Below are 14,279 nucleotides of genomic sequence, written 5' to 3'. Positions count from 1 at the left end.
GGTCATCCTTTCCATGGCATCAGAAAAATCAGGAGGGAAGGTAGCTATTCAGAAGAAATAGATGATAGAATTGTTAATCAATGACGACTATTGGGAGAGGACATATATTCTGTCTTTCCAATGCTGTTTTCCTGCTACTTAAAAGAAGCATACTGGTTTCTTTTCCTCTGCCCTCTCCCTATTTCTTTGAGCATTTTCTATTGTTGGTTTTAACCAGGGAAGTTTTCTTTTATGTGGTCTGCCCTCACCCCTTCATCAGTACACTTCCTGACAGCTGAGTCATGTCACTGGAAAAACTACTCTGTTTTTCCCCCAGGGAAAGCAGCCAGAGAGCTCTCACTGGAGGCCCTAGAGACTTGAATTCATAATTCCTGCCAACATGACTGAGATCAAGTGTTTTGACATATAATTTTTGAACCATGATTTGCATATGTGAATATTTTATTAAATGCTGTTTCTTTTTTCCTTTTTGCTGGACAATCAAAACAAAATTAGATCAGGCACATTGCATTTTCTATTATTTCTGTGATCTGCAGTATAATCTTGCTTTAAATCTTTTGCAGATAAGATACTTTAATAGCTTTTCTTTGTTTTGGCATTTTAATTTTTCTATTACAAGTTTTGCCTATTGTTAAACATGAAACAAACTTGTGATTAAAGGTACGGGTCGTTTCTTCCTTTTTCACTCATAGCACATAGTGTCAAATGAATTGAATGAAAAAATTTGGATAACCATGCTTAGTTAGGAGACATTAAAAATGATTTTAATTTGATATGTTCGCTTGTGTTCCAAAAAAGGGTGTTAAGGTATCGGTTGTGATAAATCTTCATAACCAATAGGAATCCTTTTTTGAGTTTCTGTGGAGTGGCCTTAGTTTAGGAAATAATCTCGTTGGCCAGGACCCCAGAGCTATACAGATGAGAAAAGGATGCAGGAAATTCTGTTGTTTACACATGTGTCTGTAACACTGAGACGTTAGAGCAGCCCAGCAAGCCCAGAGGGTAAGAGTGTTTAATAACCTTGTGGTTTTCTATTTAATTTTTATACTTTCCTGCTGGGGTAGAGCATGTGTTGTTTTCTGAGCAAGGAAAAAGACAGTTGCTTATAAGAGGCGGAACAGAACTGCTGTTGGTCTGTGAAACAGAAGGATTGGAATTTCTTTTTAAAGTGGACTTGATCTCATCCCTTACCTTTCCTTTTTTTCCCACTGTTGGTGTTATTTATCCTGACAGCATGTTATATATTTCCTGCCTTTAAAAAATAACTATATGCTAAACAAACTCAGGTAAGAATTTCAACTCTAAATTTAGACAGTAATATAATATGTTGCTATTAAAACCTTGTTTTTAGTTTCAAATGATTAAGGGTTAATAAATGTGTTTGAAGTAATCTGTATTCTTACAGTAAAAAAGTAAAATTGTTATGTAAATCCTCATGTTCATGCTCCATGCACTGAGTTATTTTAATTTTACTATCCTCATGTTGAATTCTTGTCATTGTTAACAGAAAGCTATACTTCAGATTTAGCACTAATATTGATTTCTATACATAAATAACTTGGATATGTGGAAGAGACAGGGATACAAAATAATATCCTACACATCATCTATAGGAAATGGACATTTATATAGAAAACAACTACAGAAATGAAGGGGAAAAATGCTGGAAATCATTGGGAAGTATTTGCTGATGGTTTTGAAAAATAAACTATAACATGAATGTTGAGTAGGTAAGTCTATCAAGTGGAAATATAAGGAAAATATTTTTAAGACAAAAAAATTGCAATTAGAAATATGTAAATAGCATATGACATTGAATACACAATGATGTGCTGGCTATTTTCAGATATATCAACATTGGTTTTTCTTTTTTTCTAAAAACATGGGGATATGTTTTTGATTATCTTTTTGATGGGAGAGGGGTGTTGATAAAATCTTTGATTAGATTTTTTGTGAATAAATCCTTTTGTTTTCAATAAATGTTCTCACAGATACATTAAAATAATCTTGAACTTTGACTTTTTTCCCCATATAAAGGAATCTTGAAAAGCTAGTGATATATTAGATGTATAAACTTCATGTGATTTTGCAACATCATTTTAAACCATTAAAATCTGAACAGTGTTTAGAAAAATTCTTTGTTTTTTGAATTTTTTCAAGAACTCTTGAAGAAATAGTTTTCTTATGAAATAACAGATCATTTCATCATCTCTCTATTGCGTTCTTTATATGTTTACATTGGATTCAGTAATTGCCTGATTGGGGGTGTACCTTCTTGAGAACTCAAATTGACTTGGCCTCAAGTGACTTTATGAGGGTCTTCATCTAAGTCTTTGAGTGACAAGGATAATGCCAATAACTCTTAAAAACATGAAAAATGATCTCAGACCATCTTGATTTAAGTATCATTTCTCCCATTTTGTTATTACAAGGTAATTGGACGCTGCCATAAGGCCAAAATCTTCAAATATTCCCTTTTAGCGTGGATTTTAGGGCTAGAGAAATTTGAGAAGCTATGAAAGAGAGGTCTGACTTCTTGAGGTGAGTCTTGAAAAATCAGTGGAACTTGTATAGCTGATGAGAAGGAAAAAGAATATTCTACTTTGGTGAAGTAGTTAGAGAAAAGGGTTTGAGGCATGAATTTCCATAAAATGGGGAAAGATGGTGAATGATCAGCCGGCTTGGAGAAGAAAATATATATTTCTGCAGTAGCAGGCACTGTGCTAAGTAGCCCGAATGGGGCAAATTTGTGGAGTGTCTTCAAATATACACAGCGTAACTGTCTTTAGATATGAAGTGCCTGTTCCCCTTTTTATCATCATCATCATCATTATGAACATACTTCCCATCTGCAAGTTGACTTGCATACATGTGCATGTTGATTTACATATGTATACATATCTACAGGTTTTATAACTGTGCAGTAAACTGAACATTTCACACATAATCTTCATCTGACACATGAAGGAATCTGTTCAGACACATTAAATGATTTATTTAAACCCACAACTGTAGTAAGTTTTGGAGCCAGGACTCAGAACCATGTCTTCCTGGCTGCAGAGCTACTTTCACTCTACAGCTCTGGTGCCTGAGTGTGAACCTGGCAGAAGTGAAGCGGACTGGTTTGCAATGAGTCTGGGGTAAAAGGGAGGAGGCACAGAGGCCACCATCTGAAGGTGAATCCCAACCCTTGGTAAGTCTGAGCTAGTCACAGTTCTCCGAAGGGGTCCACTACTCTCTTTGGGAAAGAGAGAGAAGTTGATACTGGAAATAAGGAGAGGCTTTTACATTTAAATTAGCTGCTGCAATATTCAACCCTTAGGCTTTTCTCTTATTTTCTTAGATGTTGTATTCAAAGGAGATCTCTTTTGCTGTCTCAACAACAACAAAAAACTGTCTATTATTGATTTTCACTGAACATTATTCACAAATGAAATCAATGAAGTGACTGGGTATGATACTGGGAATACTTTGGGAATACGTTGGTCTTCCTTTGATTGTTTATCATGCTTGATACGAATGAAGACTTAGTGACCATGTGCTCCTAAAATTAAGGAGGGACTAAGTTATTATCAATGAAAAGTATCATATATGCTTTATTTCAATTGGTGAAGAGTATATATAAAATCTGTTTGCAAAGTACCTAATACAGATTATGAGGTATTCAAAGTAAAAATAATATAGTCTATTAACACTTTTCCCCCTTACATATCCAAACCTTAAACATATTAGTTTAGTTTTTCTCAAAGTAAAATAGGACTAGCATCAGAAACAGCAATCAGTTTCTTCTTTTATGTGTCTTAATGTTTCTAATGAAACAAAAATATTGCCTTACCTTACTATATCATGGGATTTTGGGATATATGTGTGCATGTGTATTTGTGTGTTCATCTGTGTGTGTGTATATATATATATAAATGTATATAATACATATATATATAAAGGATTTCAATGCCATCATGTATAAAACCTGCTATCTATTATTTAAACGCCTTCTGTAAGTTAATTAGCCTTCACTGGAGGAATTCATTTATGAAACACATGCAAACAGATGAGGATAATTGAGATGCAAACATTCACCCTTTTAAAGTTATCATTACTAAAAGGATAAATATGTTTGTTGTTTTAAATACGTTTGTCACTGACCTTATGGCATTCTATTATAATTAAATAGCTCTGGACTATATATCACAGAGGACATTTTTTATAAGCAATGCCCAATCCTCAGTGCCCTGGGTATTTATAGATGCTTAACAGTAAGTGTGAGTGTGAGACTATTGCTTATCAAGATGAAACCTACAGGTTGCACTGGAGAAAAGTGACTCAGCAGAGAGAAGGTGGTTTGTGCTCAATCCTATTTCATTGGAGTTTAGCAGAGAATTATTAATATTATTATATACTTAAATATCGCCTGAACTGATTTATATTCAGTAGTATTTACAAACAATTGCTGTTATGTATAGTTTTTTAAGGGTGGGTGAGGTGTCTTGCATTTCAGTGTTTCAGTTTGTACCTTATAAAGAGGTAAAGATATTTGATTTTAAACTTCTTATAGAAGTATTTCTATTTTTTTTTTTTAGCCAAAGACAGAGCTGTCCTTAGTATTGAGTAAAAAACATGTGCTAATTGTAGAACTAATCCATGGTATCATAGAGTCTGCTTTTAATTTATTGAGTTGAGGATTCGAAAAAAAATAGCAATGTGTCTTTCAGTTGCTGACTCAGGAATGTGTTTCTAAGATGCATCTAGAAAAATAACATGAGGTAAAGTGGTGATATTTCAATGAAGATCCTTTAGCAACTTCAGACTAGTTTTTAATGTGGAGGTAGTTCTGAAGGTTTCTCATATAGTCCTTCATTTCCTCCCTTAGTGGATTTTGGGTTGTAAAGACATTGTTTCAAAGTTGAATTCATGATGGCTGTAAAATATCAGACGGTCTTATTATTCTCCACATATTGAAGGATTCCTACCCTCTGTTTGCTCATCTTCTGGGTGAAATGAAAACGTGATTCACAAATGAAAAGTGAAAATGATTAGCGTTTGGGGGAGTGATCGTTCTCGGGGGCTCAGGAGAGGAGAGGGAGAAGTGCATGTCCACTGAAGGCTCACGTAGCCCGGGGAGGATCTATCAGCAACAGCTTTAAACCTGGTCCAAGTTAGGAGCCAGAGTAATCCCAGCGTTTCCTCAGTCAGATCCACTTCTCTAGTAGTTCAGAATCTTCGTGTGGGTCCAGCCAATGTCAGGCACAAGCCAAACGATTAGATTGCTCCAATATGATTTTCTGATGCTGCCTAGGTTTCTACATTCTATTATTATTATTATTGACACCAGAGTTTAAGCTATGGTACTTATGGTAGTGTGGATGGAAAATGTTACGGCAATTACGTCATGATATATATGGTATCTGCAGATGTTCATGCAAGAGGAATCTACATGCGGGCTTCTGAACATTGGATGTGGGACTTCAGTGAATCCCCTATCAAAGAGGGTGCTATCATGATGGGAAACTTGGCCTAATAGTACAGAATGATGGGAGTTCTCTCACGATTCAGGCAGTTAGTGCAGGACTGCCCAAGGTGTCTGGGAGTGGGCCAGTGCCAAAGCCTGGACAGAAACAAAGCCTGCTCCCATTTTGCATTAAGGTATTCATTCACTCGAGGCAGGCGGCCACTGATCACTCTGTGGCTATGAGATCCCCTCTGATTGAATAGGGTGTTTATGTATCTAAATTAATGAGAATCCCATGAACCTAGATATCTGTCAGCACCTAATATCAGAAGTACAACTTGTACAAAAAGGAATGCACAACTTCTTGAATCATGACAGGACCTGATTCTCTTATGGAAAGGATTTGAATGCCTTTTTCTCTCTAATCTCCCATCTGTTTTCCACAGTTACAAAAATATCTGTGGCCAAACAAACGTAGATGTTTGTCTTTTGTAGATTTAGGTATTCGTTGTAACTATATGTATTTACTATCTCAAGGATAAAATCCCTAACAGTAATTAAAATAGAAATGAACCTCAATCAAAACTGATTTTTAGGGTAAAAAGTGTGCCAACAATTTTCAAAAGTCCCTTCTTTAAAGAAGTCTGATTTATTCAACTAAGAATGTAGCAGAATTTGTAACATTTGTATTTGAAAGAGAAAGAGTAGTTGTGCTATTGTTTTCTTTTAGATTTTGTGCATTCAGCAACAAATGCCCACCATGTTTCAGACACTGTTTGAGCAATGAGAACAGATATGAACAAAATTAAAGTGCCCTTGCTCTTTTTTAAGCATATATTCCAGCTGGTAAAGCAATAGGACTCCCAGACTCTATATACTCGTGTGCTAAGTAGTGATAAGAACTAAGAAGAAAGGAAAGGGAGGCCAAGAGGGAAGAGAGAGCAGGTATCCTTTTGATACAATCAGGGGCTCCCCTCAATTAGGGTACATGAAGTAAAGCCTGTATCCATGAATCCTGGAGAAGTGTGTCATTGGCAAAGGAAGCAATAAGTGCTAAAGTCTCAAATTGGGAGAGGGCTTCTTGTGTTTTCAAGGGATGGGCAGATAGCTGCTCATGAAGAGTGAGCAAGACTGAAAGCTGTAAGGAGAGAAAGGTTTGCTGTGCAATTAATCTGGTTTAGGTTTCAAGATAATAGTTTACCTAAAGAAGACCCAAATATATGAACCTTGGGTCCAGAAATTTTGGATTCTGGAGAAGAGTTTGGAAAACTAGCCTGCCTCCAAATCATTAAAACCTTATCAACCACAGCCATACTTCTGAGTCTGATGGGGAGCCTTATAAGTCATTTTGATCCTAGATGTGATATAATACAAATTGGCTTTTAAAAGGATTACTCAAACAGTGTTGTGGAAATTATGTTGGTGTATAGAAAAGGTGGAAGCAGGAAGACCAGCTGAAAAAACCATAGCAATCGGGAAGACTCTGGGAGGAGCAGGTTTAGATAGGGAGGAGGGGAAGAAGCATAAGAAGTTGTTTTTGAACATGTAAAGTTTGAGATGCCAGTGAGAACTGAATATAACAGTCTGGAGCTGAAAGGAGATCTCAGGCTAGAGGTATAATTTTGGAAAACATCAGCAATTAGATGGCCTTGAAGGTAAAGGACTGGATGAGTTCACTGAGAATGAATACTATTGGGGAAGAGAAGAGGGCTGAAGATTTCTTCTGAATTTAAAGCACTTCCAAGTTAGAGGTAGGGAGAGGAAGCAGAGCCATCCAAGCAGATGAGAGGGAGCAATTAGTGAGATAGGATAAGCACCCTGAGAGAGGTGTCTCTTAGAAGCCAAGTACAAGAGTGATTCTGCAAAGAAGGAATGACCAGTTGTATTTGTTTCTTAGACCTGCTGTAACAGGTTACCACAACATTGCTGCCTGCTCTAAAGCAAACGAAATTTATTCTCTTTCAGTTCTGGAGGCTAGAAGTCTGAAATTAAGGTGCCAGCAGATATGTTTTCTTCTGGAGGCTCTGAGAGAATCTGCTCCGTGCCTCTCTCCAATCTCTGCCTCTCTCATCTCTTATTCTTTTCCCTGTGTGTCTACATGTGTCCCTGTGTCCAAATTTCCTCTTCTCATAAGGACTCCAATCATATTGGATTTAGGGCCCACCCTAATCCAAATAATCTCATCATCACTTGATTATATCTGCAAAGACCCTAATTGCAAATAAGGTCATATTCCCCGGTTCTGGGAAGACTTGAATTTTGTGGGGGGGGGGGGGGGACATTATTAATTCACTATACCAATTGTATAAAATGCTACTGATTAGTCGACCAGAATAGGGTTGAATAACCCATTAATTACATTTGGCAGTGTAGAAGTTGTGGATTCTTTTTGTGTAAAGCCAGGGCAGAATATTGATACAAAAAGTTCAAGAGAGAATGGGATGAGTGAAAGATCTTTTGAAGATTTTTGCTGTAGAAGATAGCAGAAAAATGAGATGGTCAGTGGATAAAAATCAAGACCCTTTATGGGGCAGTGCAATGGTGACTCAGTGGCAGAATTCAAGCATTTTTGCAAGTGGCAAATTCTTGCATTTCCTGCAAAGGGAAGGTTTGTCTATAGGGCCAGGAATGTACCTCCAGGGTAAGAGTCAGAGGACATGGATGACCATGAGGCTGATGGGTGGGGTAGACCCAGCCGTTGTCCTCTGATTACTTCTCTTTTCTCAGTGAAATGGATGGAGAAATTGAGGAAGGTCTGGGAAGTTAGAAGACAGAAAACACGTGGATTCATTCAGGAGGATGGGATAGTGATTGATCAGGGAAGTAGGGCTGAGTTGCCTTGACAGTCTTGAAGGCCTGTCTGAGGTTTGGGGTCAACAATTTGAAGAACTACTGCCTGGCAAGGGGAGTATTATTCTATAAGTACAGTTGGGAGCACAGGTGCAGATGTGGAGCAAGAAGATAGTTGGAAGTAACCAGAATTGGCATTTTCTAGACCATTAATATAAAGGGAGAGAATGTCATGCTACCTGAGAGTGTGAGTTAATGGAATGCAGAACAGGGAGGCCAGTGGAGATGTGATGTTGATGAGGGACAGAGAAAGGCAATAAAATCCACTGACTGGAGGTCCCAGTTGGGTCAAAGAACAGAATTTTGGGACATTTGAGGAGGTAATTAGAGAGAGATTCTTAACATTGCGATGCGGAAAGAATGCCAGTTATGGAAATGGCTTATTGGAATTGGATAAGGAGATCAAGGAACTGAGAGTTGAGAAATATTGTAAGGACAATGTATATGAGAATATTTTGGACATTAACTTAAGTTTTTGTCCCTGAAAATGTATCCTACCCCTCCTCTATCTACTCAATTAAGTAACATAATTGGTTTTACTAGAATCATTTCAAGACCCCTTCCTATACCAACCTGTAAAATTTTGTGAGTGATTTCATTCACTTACCTTATCTCTGCTTTCATGGTGTTTTGACTAGCCTTATAGACTGGTCTTAGAGAAAATAATGCTCAGGCAGGGAGAGGTTCTAGACATGGAATTTTTTACATCTAAAAATGTTTAGGTCTGAGATTTTCTAGATGTTTATTATTTTACAAACATTTTAGATGAATATAAAATTACATTATAATAGATAATATTGTTTAAGAAACATGAATTAATGGATTTTTCTTAGATTTTGGTTTATAATATAACAATTACATATGCTTTTATATTTATCATCACTATTACATAGAAAGAAAAACTTCAGAGAGATAGTTGGGGCAGGATCAGGGTTTTTAGGTAAAATGGTTGTCTCAGATTTCAGATCAGCAAGATAAACAAACCCACTCCTGTCTTAACTTTTTAAAATGAGAAATCTTGAATTTCAAAGGTTCACATTTCTTTTATATTTAAAATGACATGATGCATTAAAGTCAAAATGTGGTAAGAATCTATGAGGTCAGCTTTACACAAGCTATGAATTTTTGGTTAAATTTGGTTTGCATCGTTTGATATATTAATATGCTTTGCTCAATTACTCCTTTAAAACCTTTAGTTGTATCCAAACCCAGAGAGAGCTGCTTGGTTGTTAATCTGACTAAGACTTGGTGCCTACTTATTTCCACTTTCATTCGCTGAACATAGTATTATCATCTATTAATTATTTAAATTGTAACATTTATGACATGTAATTTTCTATTTTAGCCACTTTTAAATGTATACCTCACTGGTATTAATTATATTCACAATGTGTTCTACCATCATACTATTTAGGACCAAGACTTTTTCAAGACACCAAATAGAAACTTCTAAAGCAATAACTCCTCATCCCCTAACTTCCCCAATATTTGGTAACCTCTACTTTACTTTCTGTCCCTATTAATTTGCTTATTTTCAATATTTTGTACAAGCAGAATCATATGATAGCTCTTTCAGGCTCTCAAGGTTCATTCATGTTTTAGCATGTACTACTTCATTCCTCTTTTTTTTTCACATGGGCAGGCACCGGGAACCGAACCCAGGTCCTCTGGCATGGCAGGTGAGCATTCTTGCCTGCTGAGCCACCGTGGCCCCCCTAACTTCATTCCTTTTTCAGCTGAGTAGTATTCCATCGTGTGAGTGCATCACATTTTAAAAACCCACTCGCATGTCAATTACATATACTTTTAATATTAATAATCATTGTTTTCAAAAAGCCCATGTTGTCTAAATATCTTCAAATGTATTTGAAGATTTCTTTAAAGCTTTGTTGGACTGCCAGGCAGACTTCCCTAATGTTTTTGAATGAAGCACATTATATTTTTGTGTGACTATTGCAGCAATGCTTCTTCTGCATTATGTGATCATAATGGAAATACACATTCGTTGATGTTTGAATGGCAGGCACAGACCCTTTGATGTGTATTTTGATTATCACTAGAATTCATTATCCGAGAATATGCCTGTAAATAATAGGATCAGTAATAACCTTATTCTGAGGTATTGACAGCAAACTTCTGCCAGACAGAACCAGGAATTTTGCCAAACATACTTTTAAAAATCAAAACATTTTTATTGCTCCTTCTTTACTTTACTTTTTCTATACTCCTTTAAGGTTTTTTGGGGGGCATTGAAATGTGCCTTAGCAAAAGAAAAATAATTGATTTAATATATTTATAGTAACGACTATAGTTTAAATAAATCTTGAATCAATTTTACATGTGCCTTTTATATTTTTCCATTCCTGTTTTAAGAGGTACAATATATTTTCTGCAATTTATGCTATTCCTATTCATAGGTAGGTAGGCTTGTGATTTCAAACGAGATTAAACCTGTATTTTAAGAAGAAACATAATAATGAAATGTGGGAAGGTCCATATTCACCGATAATTTTATTTTCTCAGCAACCTTTATAGTCACATTCATAAAGACATGATTCAAGGACTAAATCTGACTTGTAATAATTTGGAGAATTCAAGGACTTGGTTGAGCTCCTGCAGTACTGTGTTTAGAACCCTTTGCCATGGATGGGTGGAGGCAGCTGGCTTTTCTGTTTGAAATACTTTGAGAACTTTTAGAAAGTTCAGCTTATTCTCAGCCTTGAGTCTCTTTTATTTTTCATAAAAGAAGAGTTGAATTCGTGTAAATATTTATCTTTGGAAGATTAATCATAAAAGTGCAACAAACTCCAGAGAGATAGGGTTAGTTAAAATTTATGTCATAGTTTATACAATTATTATTTCGAGTTCTTTCAATATACTCAAAATAATTTTTTGATTCTTTGTAACATGAGAAACCATTTTAAAATGTTTAAACATGTTTAAAACATCGAGATAATTTATCACAAATGATTTTTTGGAAAACTTTTTTTTCATACATGCTTGAATTTTAGTGTGTTAGATTTCACAGGTAATCACACTGTAAGTTCCTAGGGGGCAGGCATTTAAATTTTATTTTATTCATTGATGCATCTCTACCCTAGAACAGTGCCTGGCATATAATAGAAATTGAATAAATATTTGCTAAATGAATACTTCAATACATTCAAGGTCCAAAAGCTAAGAAATGTTTATCCCTATTTTGCTTTAACAAAATGTGAAAATAGACTTTATTGTATATGTGTATGTTGTTAATAAAATGGCCATCAAAATACATTGTTTCTATGCCTTTTCTGGGTGTTTTTTTATTTTGTCTTTGTTTCACATGAGTTGTTGAAATGTTTTTCAAAATTCTAAACTGGATTACATAGAATTAATGACAAATTGAAATAAATATAGGTACTTAAAAATAATAACATTACTATATTTGCCATTTCTTTTTAAATTATGTGTATTGTGAATAGTATGATGATTTTTTGATCAAACTTAGAGAGGAATTTGAAGAGAGTATTCGTCTTTGAATAGAGTGCATATGTCCAAGGGTTGCTGGTTAAAAGATCAAAAAGCAAACATACCAAGCCCTAATAGGACCAAACATTTGGAAAGAGGTAGTGAGCAGCTGTTTTATAAAGTTGTGGTTTTTTGCATGGATTTTGATTCTTAGTTTTATCTATTTTTTTTAAGCCAAGGAAGTTATCTGAAAGCCTCAATAAAGAACTTTGATACAATGAATAATCATTTGCAGAAACATACTCAGTGGGCGGGTAAACCCTGTTAGATGTAATTATGCACATGGCTTATATCTGATTACAATAAAACTACAAGAAAACAACCAAATGAAATTGCTTTTTGAATTCTGAGATGTTATTAGAAAAAAATCAAGGGGAATTTTCTCCCAATCTGTCTTAACAACTCAGAAAATAAAATCTCTATTATTATTATTACCATGCCTTAATCAGTATTGCTTTTGAATGTTCCTAATGCAGGCTATTCTTGCACTTAGGGTGCAATTCAGGCAGGCAGGAGAGATTTTAAGAAAGAAGGGGTTTTCGAAGGAATTGGCAATGTGATGAACAGATTGAAGGGCAGGAAGCTTTTAGGAAGGCAGGAGCAGTGGTGGCTCAAAGTATGAGGGCAGCGATCTAATTCTCACAGCCAGGGAGAGAGGCTGACCTGCCAAGTTAGCTGGAAAAGACATATCCTAGACCGAGTTTGAACTTAATACACTCAAGCACGGTCACTTGAATGGGAGAATGATTCAGTCACGAAATGTAGATGCCTTTTAATTTAATGCTGTTAGAAGTAAATATATGGTTCTACTACTGATATTGAATGAAATAAATCTCTGTACAAGAAGAAATGTACTTGTGGTGCTAGAATTTTTTCATTACAAAATCAGTGCTTAATCTTTCATTGTTAAGGACTATTGTTGACAAATAAAGAGATTGCAAAAGTTGTCAATCATAATTAGGGTTTTATAAATTCAGATCAATTTTTATGGTTCCATTAGGATCAGTATTTTAATGAGAAAACATACTTGAATAATTTTATTTATTTTTATTTTTTTATTTTTTATTTTTTACATGGGCAGACACCGGGAATTGAACCTGGGTCCTCTGGCATGGCAGGCAAGCGTCCTTGCCTGCTGAGCCACCGTGGCCCGCCCTGAATAATTTTATTTTAGAAACAATCCGAAGTCCAGATTATGCTATCATGCCAACTATTATCTATTCTACTTAAGGAAAAGTGTTAAATTTTCAGAAATACATTTTGTGACAAAAATTTAATTGTGCACTGAAGCATTTATTTCAGAAGTTTCCTTTCACTTCTTCTGATCTCTATTATCACTTAGAAATTGTGGTTATATGTGATTACCGTTACAGAACCAGCTTATGTATTATAATAATACTTCATTTATGCAGTTGAGTATTATGTTAAGAATGTAAAAATAATGTACTCTAGAAATAATAAATGATAATGTACTCTCAAATAGAAATGGAGACATTAAAATCATTTTAAAGTTCTTTACCAGTGATAAGGAATACTTTAGAAAATTAGTATCTGGAAAAGGTTATACATGATATTAATTCTATTTTCTTAATAAAATCTAAGCATATATAAAATAAAAGTTCATAGCTTGCCATAAAATAATTGTACATTTTTAAAAGTTTTTATTTTGCTCTGCTTAAATATTTATATATTATAATCTACTTAATACAGAAATATATATTCCATTAATTAAATTTAAATTTTTACTGTGTTCCTATCTCATATTGTGTATTTCATGTAACAATGAAGTCCTTTGAAACTCGGTTATCTTAGAATTTTGTGGCAACACAAAGTTGGAAAGAGGAGCTTTAGGGTGTTAAAGTCACATGAACCTGTACAATTGAAGCTCAAAATTTAAATGGTCATTGCCCATTCTGTTTAATCTGTAATTTGTATCAATTATAAGTGATTCTTTCCCTATAGATGAATGTAAACTGATGCATTTAAAATGACAAAAATCCCAGAAAAAGCCTAATTCAATTTTTTCAGGGGGAAACAAATTTGTAAATGTACAACATAATTACCAGATAAAACCTGTTAAATGAAATCTTGACGAAATTTTATGTAGTTTAAATGAACTTATTGTTTATATTTTTGTGTCTGGTCAAACATTTGCCTATTTATTTATTTATCTATATATTTTTTTCAACCATTTGCCTTTTTAAAACATTGGGTCTTATTTTTACTTTGGAAGAGTTCTTTACGAATCATGGATACAAATTCCTTATCAGATACATGTTTTGCCAATATTTTCCCTTAATTGATGATTTGCTTTTTCAATCTCTTAGCAACATCTTTTGAGGAGAGGTTTTAAATTTCAATTCCAGCATATTACTTATTTCTTTTGTGCTTCATGCCTTGTAGATCTTACTTAAAAAATCTTTGTCTTATCCAAGTTTACGAAGATTTTCTCATTTTTAAAAATAGAAGTTGT

At 34.8% G+C, this 14,279-nt stretch overlaps 1 protein-coding gene across 5 annotated transcripts in view; it reads left to right on the top strand.

Moving 5' to 3' along the window:
- The first annotated feature begins 910 nt into the window (after positions 1-910).
- Positions 911-14,279, top strand: part of CCDC102B (coiled-coil domain containing 102B) — a 316,475-nt gene continuing 303,106 nt past the window's right edge. For 2 of the 5 annotated variants that reach the window (XM_077135261.1, XM_077135260.1), the window contains exon 1: positions 1,011-1,286. In XM_077135261.1, the coding sequence (XP_076991376.1) occupies positions 1,270-1,286 (17 nt within the window). In that variant the 5' untranslated portion in view covers positions 1,011-1,269. The other 3 variants (XM_077135262.1, XM_077135264.1, XM_077135263.1) reach the window with 3 other exon arrangements.

The sequence above is a fragment of the Tamandua tetradactyla genome, chromosome 18, assembly GCF_023851605.1.
Source record: "Tamandua tetradactyla isolate mTamTet1 chromosome 18, mTamTet1.pri, whole genome shotgun sequence".
NCBI lineage: Eukaryota > Metazoa > Chordata > Mammalia > Pilosa > Myrmecophagidae > Tamandua > Tamandua tetradactyla.
The sequence above is the reverse complement of the archived record's forward strand: the minus strand, read 5'-3'. Positions and strand labels throughout refer to the sequence as shown.